At 41.0% G+C, this 14,918-nt stretch overlaps 1 protein-coding gene across 1 annotated transcript in view; it reads right to left on the bottom strand.

The window, feature by feature from the left end:
• The window catches only part of MFAP3L (microfibril associated protein 3 like), a 42,277-nt gene that overhangs the window by 12,264 nt on the left and 15,095 nt on the right, over positions 1-14,918 (bottom strand). Inside the window, exon 2 of the mRNA XM_079773277.1 lies at positions 4,859-5,287. Coding sequence (XP_079629403.1) covers positions 4,859-5,156 — 298 coding nt within the window. The 5' untranslated portion in view covers positions 5,157-5,287. The remainder of the gene's footprint in view (positions 1-4,858; positions 5,288-14,918) is intronic.

Here is a 14,918-nt window from a genome sequence, read left to right as displayed (position 1 = left end):
TATCAATGGGCCCTGTGTATACAAAGTGATGAGACAGGGGAGGGCGAGCCTCTGCTGGTGGAGAGATTCCAAACTAGCTATCATGGCAGTCATATTCTTTTGAAATTTCAAATTAACATTTAAGGGATATAATTTTTTGTGTGTGTTTATTAAATTTTATTTAAAAGGTTGAGAAACTGAGGTAGAGAATAAGAAATTACCTGGAAAATGATTCCCTTTCTTTACAAACCAGAGATTTAAGCACTTAGAATCTATGATTGTGATGATATAGGACAATATTTCCAATGACAGCAGTTGCCATTTAGTGATAATTTGGTATGTGCCAGGTAGTGTATTAAGCATTTAACACAGAATAGGTTATTTAAGACTCACAAACTCACATGGTAGTAAAAGGAATTGTCTCTATTTTACAGATAGGAAAACTGTGGCTCATAAAAGTTAAGGGCCCTTGCCAGTGTGGGTCTATGGTTAGAGCATCAGCCCACACACCAAAAGGTTGAGGGTTCAATTCCCAGTCAAGGTCACATACCTTTGTTGCAGATTCTATCCCCAGCCTTGGTCGGGCATGTGCGGGAGTCAACCAATCAATGTGTCTCTCTCACATTGATGTTTTTATTTTCTCTCTCTCTCCCATCCCTCCCTCCCTTTTGCTCTCTCTAAAAATCAATGGGAAAAATATCCTCAGGTGAGGATTAACCAAAAAGAAAAGTTAAGGAACTTGCTCAAATAAAAACTATCATGTGCTTCTTGGGAACTTCCAATAATGTATTTATAATCCCATATACTTTGACTAATGCCTTTTGACAAGTTGATTTTTTAAAATCTCAAATATTGAATCTACTAAAAGAGGAATTCAATATAATATTTCCATAAGTTAACACACTACTTCATGCTGATCTTAGAGTCCAAAGACAATTTACATTCAATGCTGCGGGGACTGACCTCCTTCCATGGACATTAAGTAGGGTGGTGTGATACACTACACTGTATCTACAGGGTTGAAACTTGGCTGGCATAGCCTGCTGATGTCCTTTACAGAAGTAGTTAAAAGGCAATTCATAGCCTATTTAAAAAATCTGAAAAGCAGAGAGATAAAAACAACACAGTGATATGAGCTAAATGCAAAAAGATAATGATGACCACAGAGTAGCAGCTGTGATGAGTGTGGACTTTGTGTATAGTTCCGCTCAGTTACCCTGTGCATGTTTATTTCCAAAGATAATTCTTAGTTTTGGTGACAGAATGCTATGAGTACGGAAAACAAATCCACGAAAAGGTCTAAAATCCAACTTTAAGGAAGATTTTAAATGTCATCACTAACAACCCAGACATGTTTACAAAGGCCTGTACCACTGACTTTCTGGAAATGCTTGTTATTTAGCATCTGATAAAAGTGCTAATGTGCATTTTAAATGGTTTCAAGTCAAGGTAACAAGCCACAGCAGAAATGCACCTAATAATATGTACCTGAAATAACTAAGACTTTTTCATAATACTTTCGGACAACTATATATTTCTACTTATCTCTAGCAAAAGGAAAATGGAAACCAGCACATTGCATGGCCGTTTGTTGATTATTCATGGTATTTGAATTCTGACCCCAAACATGTCCTTCAGTGAATGATAAAAAACAAACAAACAAACACAAAAAGTCTTCCTCCAGAAATAGATTACACACTGACCTCTCCTGGTCCTGTGGAACTGAAGTGACAAGCACCAGGGAAAAAAGCAAAGCCTCTGCCAATACCAGGAAATAGCCCCATTCTCTCCAGGAGGGCAGGGCTGGCATGAATAATCGCTACCACACTTTGGCAGCACAAACAAGAAATGAAATTGCTCCTTTCCCGACTAATCACAGAGCGAATGGTAGTGTGCTCCTGGAGCAACTCCCCAGATGATTTTGAATACATTTCTGTATATACATGTCACAGCATGCACCCTAACACTGTCAAACTGTGATGGCGGTGGTTACAACGCCTCTTCCGTCCTGGAGGGCTTCTCTCATGCACTCAGGCTGGGTTAGATGCTCTTCAACATTTTTTGCCTACTGAGACCTGAAAGATGAGCGGCTAGTTGCTGGTTGGACAGAGAGGGAGAACAAATATGTACCAGTGTGGCTGCACTGTGGTGTAATTTCCTCTCCATTTGCCTGGCTGTTCATTTGTCAACATGAGGATTAATAATACCTCACTGTCATGCTTATTGTAAAGATTAGAAATAGCGCAGGGAACTTGGTATGGGGGCTTCATCATTGTTAGTGGCTGTTAATGAAAATTACATTCATTTTGTGAGTTTGGCTTTAACAGTAGTCTACTGTATCTAGGCAACGTTCCAGGGTATTAGCATCATTTTTCATTCTCTATTCAATCACCTCTTTGTTGAGTTGTAGCATTTCATAAACTTCTCTAGCCTATCAGCATGAAAATTAAAATCTATGTCTGTGTTATAATAGAGGCATTTTTCTCCATTTGAAGACTACGGGTTCTCTAATAGGTCATTCTAGGACTAAGATTCTGATATTTTATAACGAAGGGGGCCGTTTCTACTCTTTCCTATGTTCTACTTGGTTGTTAGGTACAGTGTTTTCTATTGCCCCATATTACTTATGTTCTGAAATTACTATAATTATGCATTGTAATTGCAAAGGCTGAGTTAGAACATCAAGTACTAGTTTTATGAGTTCGTTTTAAAAATCTACAGTGCATCTTCCATCTGAGAATTCAAAAGAGCAGCCTGATTTATCAGTAAGGCTGCTGGCTGCAAACATGATGCTGCTACTAAGTTCTGATCTAGCAGTTAGTTCTCTGTGCCAAAGGCTCTCCACTGGTTGCCACAGCCCAGGGGTCACTGACAGGCTGCTACTGTAGACCACCTGAGCACCCATAAAACAAAAGAACACAGAGCCAAATGTAACTTCCATCTCGTTCCACTTCCCAACACACAGATGATGGAGGCAGGGTACAGAGTCAGCTTGCCAAGATGAAGTAAATAGCAATAAAGACCTTTTCAATTAAGACATCACATGGTCTCTTGGAAGCAGGAAGGTGCTACCTTGGGACAGCACTCAAGATGTCACAACTGAAATTCAGGCCCCAGGACTGGGCTGTTTCCATGGTTTTCTTTCTCTCTAAGACTTAGGGGTGTCAGTGCCTCAGTCTCAACTCTTTAATACCCAGGGATAACCTTTACTCCAAGGTCCATGGGAAAGGTAGATTCAAGTTGGAGTCCTTACTCCCCTCAATTCAGTCACCTTGAAGTGGCCCAGCCCGGCAGAAAGATCTGATGAATTATAGGGACCTGAGCGTGTATATGTTACCATGGTTACTGTCTTTCTTCACAAGTGTGATGTCACTTCCTTTTGCCTTGTAGTCTGGGGGGAAGGAACTATGGGAATGATAACCAAATGTGGGCTGGGTCAGGGGAGGGGAGTTGTCTCATCTTTCCACTGTCATTAGTGAAAAGTTCTAGTCATTAGTGTCGGTTCTAGTCATAGCCACTTACCGACAGCAGGACCTTGGGAAATTTTAAGTAAAATAGGGATTTGGATTACATTGTCCTAAGGTCCCTTCTAATTTAAAAAATTCTGTGGTCCCTTAATTTTACTTGGTAGGGAAAACATTCTACTCTTCTAGGTTAAACAGGCAAACATATACATGATACCTAATATATAAGATTTTATTATTTACGCTGTGCATCTTTGAATAGCTGACCCAAAGCTATGGAAGTTAGAGTACAACCGTGTTAGGCTTTGAGCCACCTTCACCATTAGGAGCAGGGCTGTGAAGCAGAAGTATGCAATTGTAAGAAAACTCCATTCACTCAGCTCCTAATGAGACATGAAGCATTAGCCTCTATTCTTTTTTCAGAGCAATTAAGATAAAATGAGGGAAAGAGATTAAAAATGTAGGTTTCCTTGGAGCAGAAACTCTTATGGGGATTATTTATTGGTTAAAGTGCCATGGGAAGGAAAGGACAACGTGAAGGAAAGGGTGACAGAAGTGAATAAGCTGTGACTTCAGAACAATGGTCTTTTACTCCCTGGTCCCCAACCCCCTACTTGATCTCAAAGAAAATGCTTAGGAAAGGACACTAACTCCCTCAGGTCAATGGATCAGGCTTGGGTGTTCAGTTTTCACACCTAAAATAAGAAATGTCCTAATTCCCAATGACCCAATCAATCCTTTCTCTGGCTGGAATTTTCCCTGAAGTAGGCTCAGTGCTTAGGTAGGTGATTCACACTTTTTGGTCAGAAACTCATTTATTAAAAACCAAGCGTTCTCCTACTAGTACATGTTATTCCTTGCCATTGCATTCGTCCTCCCTCTTGGCCTCAGCTGCAAGAGACAGTCTAGAAACTTCAGCCAGGTCCCCAGGAGCCCAGACTGATCTCCAGTTGGTGGCTGTGAACTTGCACAGAGACTTCCTTTAAGAAGTGTGGTCTTCAAATACACAGTCCACGGATTAAACTGACATTTAATGATAAACAACTGCTATATTGTTTATTTGAGCCAGTTCCACGAAACAAAATAAAATTCCCTTATAAATGGAATATATACTTATGGGAAAATCCTTTTTACATTCGTCCCTATAATATTTTATACTCATTAAATTACAAAATGCCAAGAGGCCTTTTAAAAGGCTTTAATGTTTATCCTTTGTCTTCTGAGTCAGAGAGTGAAAAAAAAAAATGAATTCATTACTGCTTTGAATCCTTAAGGCTATATATTTCACTCTTGTCTCAGAAAGAAGACAAAATGAGGTCTTTAAATGACCCGAATAAGAACAACTCACATTCAAGGTGCTGGCTCCATAGTCTGTATTTATATTTTATGACATTTGACCCAACTTTAAAGCCTACCTCCTTCTCTCTCCTTCTCATCCTCTTCTTCTTTCAGCAGCTTGCCAACGGAATTATACCACTTGAACTGTGGATCAGGGATGCCATTAACACTACAATTAATCAAGGCACTATTCCCTTCCTTGACTATGATATGGTCAGTTCTGGCAATGATTACGGGCATAAAGCCCAAGACCATGTCAGTGCCATTTAAAGTGCTGTTAGTCATACTCTTTGCAGTCGCTAAAGTGGATACTAGGATTAAAAAGGGCACAGAAGGTAGAAAGCACACAGGCAGATGGCTCTTCAATCGATCCATCTTCTTTGCTTGCTCTGTAAGGCAACAGAGATGGTTTGCCAATGGAATCTTGTATCAGACAGCACGTTGTTCACAGCAGGCCATGGGACAAACCTGACTTGGGTCCATAAAGTTGGTTCTTGATTAAGAACCTGTTAAAACAAACAAACCACACACACATAAATATTAGCATTCATAGTTTAAAAATATTATTTATAAAATGTTAGAAACCCAGTTAAAATACCTACAAAATGTTTAAACAATACACAAATTCAGATGTTCCAAATAATAAATTACATTTTCCCCAGGAATCCTAACAAATAATTATTATTTTTACTACTGAAATATGTAGCGATGAATAGGAACATATATATATTTCTTATAAATGTATCACATTACTTCAGAAAGTTCAAAAACTGATTCAGGCTTCATTTAGCATGACAAGGTCTCTTTTTACCCCACCACCTGTCTTCATTGTGGATGACCTGACTGTTCACCTGGGTGGTTCCTTAACCAATTTTCTTCCAGTGAACATGACTTCCTGTCTATTTCAGTGGTCAAAGCGCTGCCAGCATGGGGAAGGGCTCCACCAGAATCAGTCTGGCATTCTCCTAAGTCCCCATTATGGCTTCCAGGATACGCCTTCCCTTTCATGCAGTTGCCCATGTTCTTTGAGCTTTATGGCATCCAACTCTCTGTTTCATGTTTTTGTTATCTATTGACTCATGATCACTCACTGAATTCCCTAGTTTCTTCATCTGCCTCCCAGAGGCTGGTGAACATCAGTATGTATGCAGTGACATGATGGGTGGCAGTACTTCCATGACCAAAGATCTGACTTTCACCTACATCTCTATCCTCTGTTTGACCCACTAATCATACAGCCCACACTCTAGAACTTTCATCTGTCCAAATTCTAAATTCTGAAGTTCCAAGTAATTCTGAAGTTTCAAATAACTATTTTGAACTGCACCCTACCATTCCTCCAGATCTCTTATTCCTCTTACTGGACTTACTAGCCCTCCTTTTTTTTTTTTCTCTCTCAGTCTCTAGTTTCCTTCCTCCCCCATTTCATGTTCCAATTCTGTCTCAGTCTGGACCCAATCATGCCGACCACAATTCCCAACATCTTCACCCTTTGTTCTCTGTTGCCATGACTCTGCCAGCATATACTGGAGAGAATTATATAACCACGTTATTGCCAAATTAAGGAACTATTTCCAACCCCAGCCAGGTCTCTGGTGACATCTGGCAATCTGGTTATCTGGGCTTCGTAGGTTCAGTAGCTGCTTTTCACAATGCTATGGACATCTTCAGCTTTCAAATCAAGCATCTTAGCCCAGTGTTATTCCTACTGTTCTCAAAAGGCACCTTTCTCATACTAATAATTTTAGGCATGAATTCCCACTTTCTTTTCAAAAAAATCCTGCATTTTGCCCTAAATTCCTCCCCTGCGAATTACTTTAAATACCTAATTCTGTATTTTGCCTGCACTTTATTGAAACAGCTCTTGCTGAAGTCACCAGTCACTCCTCATTGCCAAGTTTTCAATCTTTCTCTTGCCAAATCTCTGTGGTGATCACCACTATTAACTCTTTTTTATTCAAACTCTCTCTGTGGCTGCTGCACTCTACTCCCCCTGCCTGATCTCACTATTCTGTACCAGTTCCTCTTCTTCCTCATCCGTGAAAGTTAGTTAACCCCCAGAGTTTCATCACTGGCTCTCTTTTCCTTTTACCCACAGCTCTTCCTAAGGTTCCATTCTCATGCCTTTATTACTACCTCCAATCTAACAGCTCTCAAATCCATGTTCTCAGACCTGACTTTTTTCTAGGTTTCAGACTGGTACTACTAACTGCCAGAATGTTCTGAAGGTAACTCAAAATTAACATTCCCAAACAAACTCATCTTATCTGCTGAACATGTTACATTGTCTGGTTCCTTATTTCAGCTTAGGGCAGCACCATCCACACAGGCATGCATGGGTATTAGTCCTGAATTCAACTGTTGCTCTTAATACCCTCAGAACATCAGTAATTACATGCTGTTGATCCCAGCTCTTAAATGTTGCTTGTATTGTTCCATCCTTTCAATCTCCTCTGAGAGAGCCTTAGTTCAGGCCTCCCTATCTTATTACCAAAAATGGTGTGGTAGCCTTCTACAGGATCTGCCTTCAATCTCTCCCCAACTCCAAATCTAGTCCCTATAACCATTCTACAGCACAAATTATATGGTGCCATTTCTTTACTTAGCAACCTTCAATGTCTCTGAACCGTCTGTATTATAGAATCTGAATTCCTCACCCTTTTTATTCACTCAAAAATAATTATTGAATGCCCACTATTAGGTAGACACTATTCTAGTCCTATAGATAGAAGAGTAGAGAAGACAGACCTTTCCTATTATGTGGAGATTATATTCTCGAGGGGGGGGGCAAACAATAAATAAATGCCATGTAAATAAAATTTCAACTAATGATGCATGCTTTGAAAAACACACCATGATGCACTTGAGTGATGAGTTAGGCAATCTGGGAAACTGCACTGAGGAGGTAGCCCCTGAGCTGGGGTGCTTTAGGAATCAGCCACAACTAGATCTGGGAGAAGAGCATTCCAGGAAGAAGGAACATCAAAAGCAAACAGGTGACAAGATGGGTCATAAAGTAGACAAGCTCAGTCCACCTAGGGCTTTGCAGGACAGAGTGAAGGGTTTGGATTTTATCTAACATTCATTGTAATCTTCCAATGAATATGACTCCAAAGAATGTGACTTATTGTTGAAAATCAACTTTACTCTGGTGTAACTTATAAACAATAAATATATACCCATTTCGGGTATGCATTTTAATGGGTTTTGACAAATTTATACACCAATGTAACTACTATAATAAACAAGATGGAGGACATTTCAATAACTACCAAAAATTATCCTGTGTCCCTTCCCAGTTTTTACACTGACCCATTCTAATTACTATTATTATTTTAACATATTTTTTATTGATTTCAAAGAGAGGAAGGGAGAGAAAGTTAGAAACATCAATGAGAGAGAACCATTGGTTGGCTGCTTCCTGCATGCTTCCTATTGGGGATCAAGCCCGCAACTGGGGCATGTGCCCTGACCGGGAATTGAACTGTGACCTCCTGGTTCATGGGTTGATGCTCAACCTGAGCAACACCAGCCAGACTATTCCAGTTATTTTTGTGTATGGAATGAGGTATGCATTGAGGTTTATTCCCCCTCCCACCCTCAAATGGACATCCAGTTGTTTCAGCTCTGTTTGTAAAAAGACTTTCTTTCTTTTTTTGGTTAATCCTCACCCAAGGATATTTCCCCATTGATTTTTAGAGCAAGTGGAAGAGAGAGGGAAAGACAGAGAAAAATATCAGTGTCATAGTAACACATGGATTGGTTGCCTCCTGCATGCGCCCTAACCAGGGCCTGGGCTCGGGAGGAGCCTGCAACCGAGGTATGTACCCTTGACCGGAATCGAACCCGGGACCCTTCGGTCTGCAGGACAACGCTCTATCCACTGAGCCAAACCGGCTTGGGCAAAAAGACTATCCTTTCTACAATGGATTATTTTGCCTTCTTGTAAAAAAAGAAAAGAGTCTATTTATAAATTCTTTAGTCTGTTCCACTAATATTTACGTCTATTCTTATGCCAATATCGCACTGACCACACTATCTGCCTCATTTATTTTGGATCTGCAGTGTCTGAAGTTGTCCTTGACACTTTCAATGCTCAATGAATTGCTGAATGAATGAATCTCTCTCCAAAGGCAGAAATTATTATTCCAATCCTGTAGACAATAAAAGTGAAGCGGTACTAGGGGTGAGGGTGATAAATTAGTTTCAGACCATAGATTAGTTCATTGGGAAAGAGGAGAGTTCTTAGCGCTCTAGACGTCCACACTGCCGCCTGCTAGGGTGCCTTCCTGCCCCAGGAAGGCCAGCACATTACTCCACCCACAGGAATCGCGTGGCTGAGGGAGATAGCACAGGCTCCGGGCAAGCCAGATACCCTGCTATGACTGTGTAAATGTTTTCCTTTACTTGGCCAAATGTGGGGTTTCCTTTGAACAGGGAGGTTGTAAATGTGAACTATTTGATACAGAATGGTTGTGAAGAACATGGCCTCAGGTTTTAGATAGACTGGGCCAGGATCCTGGATCTAGCCACCTTAATAGGCTGTGTTTTTCTGGCCAAGTCCTTACCAAGTCCAGGGCAATTATAATGATTCATGGCCATAAAGCATTTACACACTGCTTGGCTTGATAAACAGGAATTATCAACATAATGCATCCTTTATTGAAATCATGCTTCTCAAGTTGATTTTTACTTTATCCTTCAAATTGTATCACTTAAAAGACAGACCTTCTGTTTGGTTTTGTTTAAGACATTATTGATTGTCATCCTACCACCAGAAATAATTAGAAGCGATTTTCAGCACTGGGTCCTTGTGCAGGACTCAAGTGTGAAAATATATGAGTTGCCCCGTTGGACAGACGCTGCAGTGAGCATCTTAAGGGTACAGTAGCTGGGGTCACTCATCTGGGACTCCCCAATGCATAGGTCAGAGCAGATGCCCAACTAAATCCCCTTGGGAGGGAATGAGAGACGAGACCAAGTGGAGGACAGGTTCTAATAAGTGTGCAGTAAGTATACTGCAGCATTTCCCCTGCCCCCGCAATTAAAGAGAATGCACCGCATGGAAAGATCAAACTGATTAAAATGCGTAACCCAAGAGCTGTTTTCAAACAAAGGCCAGCCACATTGGGTTATACCAGTGGTCGGCAAACCATGGCTCGCAAGCCACCTGCAGCTCTTTGGCCCCTTGAGTGTGGCTCTTCCACAAAATACCCCGTGTGGGCGCGCACATACAGTGCGATTGAAACTTCATGGCCCAAGCGCAGAAGTCGGTTTTCGGCTCTCAAAAGAAATTTCAATCGTTGTACTGTTGATATTTGGCTCTGTTGACTAATGAGTTTGCCGACCACTGGGTTATACTTTCAAACACATTGTGCTAGCAAGAAGAAAGAGAAAGGGATACTGCTTGCTATTCTAGTTTATTTTAATGTCGTAGGAGCTTTGGGCTAGAAACATAGTAACCCCTTCTGAAGCTGCATCTCGTTCCCTCAGAGACCTTGAGATGTACAGAGAAAGACTGTAACTGGAATGCAAGAATTTCGATTAGCAAACTCATTCCTCCCTGCCCCCATTCTCTCTCCTCCTTTTTCATTTTGAAAAGTTACTAAGATACAGAAAACATAATGTGTAATTTATAGGTTGTTTGTATCAAAGCATGTTTATCCTAAACCTCTCTGTGAATATTTATTTTTGAAAATCAAGCATTAAATTAACACTAATACATTAATCATTTTTGTTAAGACTCCACTATACCACACACTGTACTCCTTCAGTTCATATGTATGTTTTAAAGTATTTATTAGTGCTGGGCACATGGCCAGGGGTTTAGAGGTGGGTGGGTTGGGAGTCTTACAAAGCTCAATCAGACATAGGCTATGGCCACAACCCAGCATCCATTCCAGCTCCACCTGCCCCTTCTCACGAATTCCACAGCTCAGAGGTCTTCTAATCTGCCCATGGCACTTGCAGCTTATACCAAACTTCGGACACTCTTCCCTGGCAAAACTGAGCTTGCACTTGTCTCAGTTTTGTCTTGAGGAAATGTCTTCAATGACAAGAATAGCTCCTCTATTTAGAATTTCCCCAATACTGGGAGGCCACAGGAATGCTGTGCACTTGCCTTAAGAAGCCACACTGATGTGGAATCTGATGGCAATTGTTTACAACATCATGTCACTTTGGACATTGGGGAAATAGCCTATAAATGTACTTTGTTCAGCTTGTCAGACTTTACAGACTGAATTATGGAAAGTTCAGTTAATCACACTATACAGCACTGTGAAAGACATGTCAGCTACTAAAGAAAACCTCGAGGACTATAATCCAGCAGCTCAAAATGCAGTCCTTCAAAATACAAGAACAAAGGCCACCAATTCCAAAACCAGGATTTCAATGGACAACTTGTTAAGCTTTGTGTGTTTGGGAAAACTTTCACAGAATATTTCTATAATAATTAAAATAAAAGAGAAAATATACTGGATTTTCTCACAATGTCTATGGAGAGTTTCCACTCTTCCCACTTGTGCATAAATGATGCCACAACCACAAGGCTGCCTTTTAGTTTAAGACATTCTCACGGTGTTTCTACTCCTGAAACAAGGAGGGGAAATCCTAACTTTGTGTGAAATGGAGAGAGGCACTGAAATACTCACTCTGTCATAAATGCTAACTTCTCAAAATTGATAGCCGCCTTAGTTATGGATGTATTTCTCCAACTTCCTTTCCCACATATCATAATTAATGAAAACTATACACAGTCTTTTTTAAAAAAAAAACAATTTTCTTTTGCAATTTTTAAGAAAAAAGTACCAACAAAATTCTCACTAGTCCATTATTTCTCCCCTAACTTCTTTCAAGATCAGCATATACTGAATTTTAAAGTGATGTTTGAATATGGACTATGGGAACCCAAAATCAAAGGCCAAGAAATTTATAGGAGAAGAATGTTCCTATAGCAATTACTGCGGTCTAGAACCAAATCATTTAAGTGCTAAATCAGCTAAGTTTTATCTCAGTGTCCAAAGTCATATTATAGAAAGAGATTCATGCTGTCCATTTTCTTTCCTATCCATGTTCAAGAATCTATTTGTGTAGAGATTCTTTTTCTTTTTTAAATCCTCACCCGAGGATATTTTCCCATTGATTTTTAGAGAAAGAGGAAGAGAGGGAGGGAGGGAGGGAGGGCGGGCACATCGATGTGAGAAAGACACACTGATTGGTTGCCTCCCACACATGCCCTGAAGGGGGCCCTGCGGATCAAACTTTTGACCCAGGTACATGCCCTTGACTGGGAATGGAACCCATGGCCCTTTGGTGTACAGGCTGACACTAACCACTTAGGCATACCGGCCAGGGTTGTGTAGAGATTCTTGATACTTCTAATCACACAAAGGTAATTCCTGAGCTAGATGGCCAATGTGATCATTACACAAAAGTATGGAAGAGCATCGTTTTTACTTTTAGGAGCATCCAGACAGATCAGTTCAATCCAAATCAACACACATTTAAAAAATTTTTTTTTAAAATTTAATTCATAGAACAAGGGAGAGGGAGAGATAGAAACATCAGTGATGGGAGAGAATCATCGATGGGCTGCCTCCTGCACTCCTCCTACTGGGGATCAAGTCCACAACCCTGGCATGTGCGCTGACTGGGAATCGAACCATGACCTCCTGGTTCATAGGTCGATGCTCAACCACTAAGCCACACTGGCCAGGCCAAATCAATACACATTAACTAAGAAATTTCCCTGTGTCAGGCACAATGCCAGGGGTAAGGAAAATAAAGGTAAGACATAGTCCTATACTTACCATCCAAGAATCTGAGAGGGGGAAAGAGAAAAGTAAAATAACAATCATAACACAGTGTGATGACTGTCCATCAAAGGGGTGCCAAGGACCCATTGTGGTATAGATGAGAAGACCCAAGTGGCCTGGGGCCCAGGAAGAACTTCCTAGAAGACGTGACCATTTAGCTTAATTTTCAAGGAGTTCACCAAGTACAACACGAAAGGGAAGCTGACTCAAAAAGAGGAAAAGCATATTCCAAGAAATGGTGATTAGCGAGAATCTGGCATAATTGGGGAAATGCATGTAATTAGGCACTGCGTGTAGTGTGCAGAAGACGGGAGGGGAAGAGACAGGAAAGGAAGCTGGTCCAGATAAGGAAGGAATGGTATGAAATACCAAGGATGGGGCGCACCCACAGGTCTTGAAAGGGGGCAGTGACATGGCCAGTTTTGTGTTTAGAAAGATCACCTTGTTCATAGTGTGGCTGGTGAGGTAGAGATGACTAGGAGCCTACAACAATATCCAGGAAGGCAGAGGGGCCTGAACTAAAGGCAGCCGGGAAGGAAGATGTAGGCAGATCCTAAAGAGGAACAGGAATTAGAATGTACAAGACGTAATGACTGGCTGACTGCAGAGCAGGTAAAGGTGACACCAGACTTTACGAGTGGCAAGGCCTGTGGCTATACAGACAGTTCTCTGCAGAAGGGAGTGCCTCATGTGTCCAGAACCAATGCCTGGCACTGTAAGTGAAATGCACATACTAGTAAGTACACGAATTAGCAGTTTCACCTAACAGCTCCTTGGGCAGCACTGCACAGGCGCTGCTGCACTGGGAGGAGGGGCTGCCAGCTGCCGGTGGCCAAGCAGACACCATGGTGGCTCCCGCATGGTCCACTCGCCTCTTTCTACGGAACATCTGACAGACGGAATCGTGATGATAAGCAGCAGCAGCGCCTCTTAAATTTATGAACTGTCACCAATGGAGAGCTACGTGGCAGGTAGCATATAGTGGGAGGAATTAGGACTTGTCTTAGGAAAGTAGTCACTCCCTAGGCGGAACAAGAGACCAAGGGAAGGTGACCTCATAGCATTCTCGGTACACCCTTTCCTTTGTTTAACTGTGTGGTATTAGGACATATCTACCCTGTCTTGCTGGACTGTTGTGACTGACCACCAAAGGAGCTCTTTAAGCTCACTGAATAATTTAGAAAGAGCTAGAAAAAAGGTCTCATTCTCTTCTATTGACTACACTAACGTTAAAGTATATGCAGAATTTTATGCTGCTTTTTTTTTGATACGCAAAAGGCACATACTTTTCAAAAAACTGATCTGTTTTAAGACGCTGTTTTTAAAACCTAAAAATGAACTATTGGCTCAGATATCATCTTTCTGGTACTTAATTTTTGATGGTGCAAAGTATTAAGAAACCATTTCTGGATCTTTATCATATTTTTCCCCATGTGGTATGTTTTTCTGATTAAAAGTAAGAATGATATAAAATAAAGCTCTCAGAAATAAAATTATAAAAGAAGAGGAAAGGTGATATTAAAGGCTTTCCTCTACAAATAAAATGATTATCATTAAGCAAGATAAAATGGGTCTACCATAGATATTTGTTTACAAAACTAGAATTTGTGGGGTTTTTTCATAGGTTTTTCTTTATACGACATTAGAAAGGGAGGCTCAGCCCTGGCCGGTGTGCCAAAGCGGTTAGAGTGTCGCCCTGAGCACCAAAGGGTCTCGAGTTCAGTTACCTGGGTTGCAGGTTTGATCCTCAGCCCCTGTCAGGGCATGTGTGAGAGGCAACCAATCAATGTCTCTCTCTCCCACATAGATGTTTCTCTCCCCCTCACCCCCACTCCCTCCCACTCTCTAAAATCAATGGAAAAAAATAAAATAAAATAAAGGAGGCCCAGAGAATGTAAGCAATGACCAAGAGTCCCACAATTTAGTGGCTTAGAACCGGGATACAAAGCTCCTGCCCAGACGGGGTCTGATACTACATTAAAATCTCTCGCTACATAGGCAATGTTTGCGTGGTTCTAACAGCTGAGACATGCAATGAGGGCTATTCTAATCACAGGTGTATCTTTTAGAAGAGTTTACTGATGTTTTAGTGTGTATTTATTTCTTCGAATTCTCATTCTAAATGAGTTGCCTAAAATAGTTTTGGGCCCAATTAATGTAAATCCTTAATTGATCAGAGAGATGTTTCCTCAGAAGTCTATTGGTCCAGGGAATAAATCAAACCTGGGAACAGAATACAAACGGGATAGAAGCCCTGGTGGATGGTGCCTTTATGCTGCCCAAGCCAATCCCCCAAACACACGACCACGTAGATGAAAGG

The sequence above is a fragment of the Cnephaeus nilssonii genome, assembly GCF_951640355.1.
Source record: "Cnephaeus nilssonii genome assembly, chromosome: 5".
Taxonomy (NCBI): Eukaryota; Metazoa; Chordata; class Mammalia; order Chiroptera; family Vespertilionidae; genus Cnephaeus; species Cnephaeus nilssonii.
The sequence above is the reverse complement of the archived record's forward strand: the minus strand, read 5'-3'. Positions and strand labels throughout refer to the sequence as shown.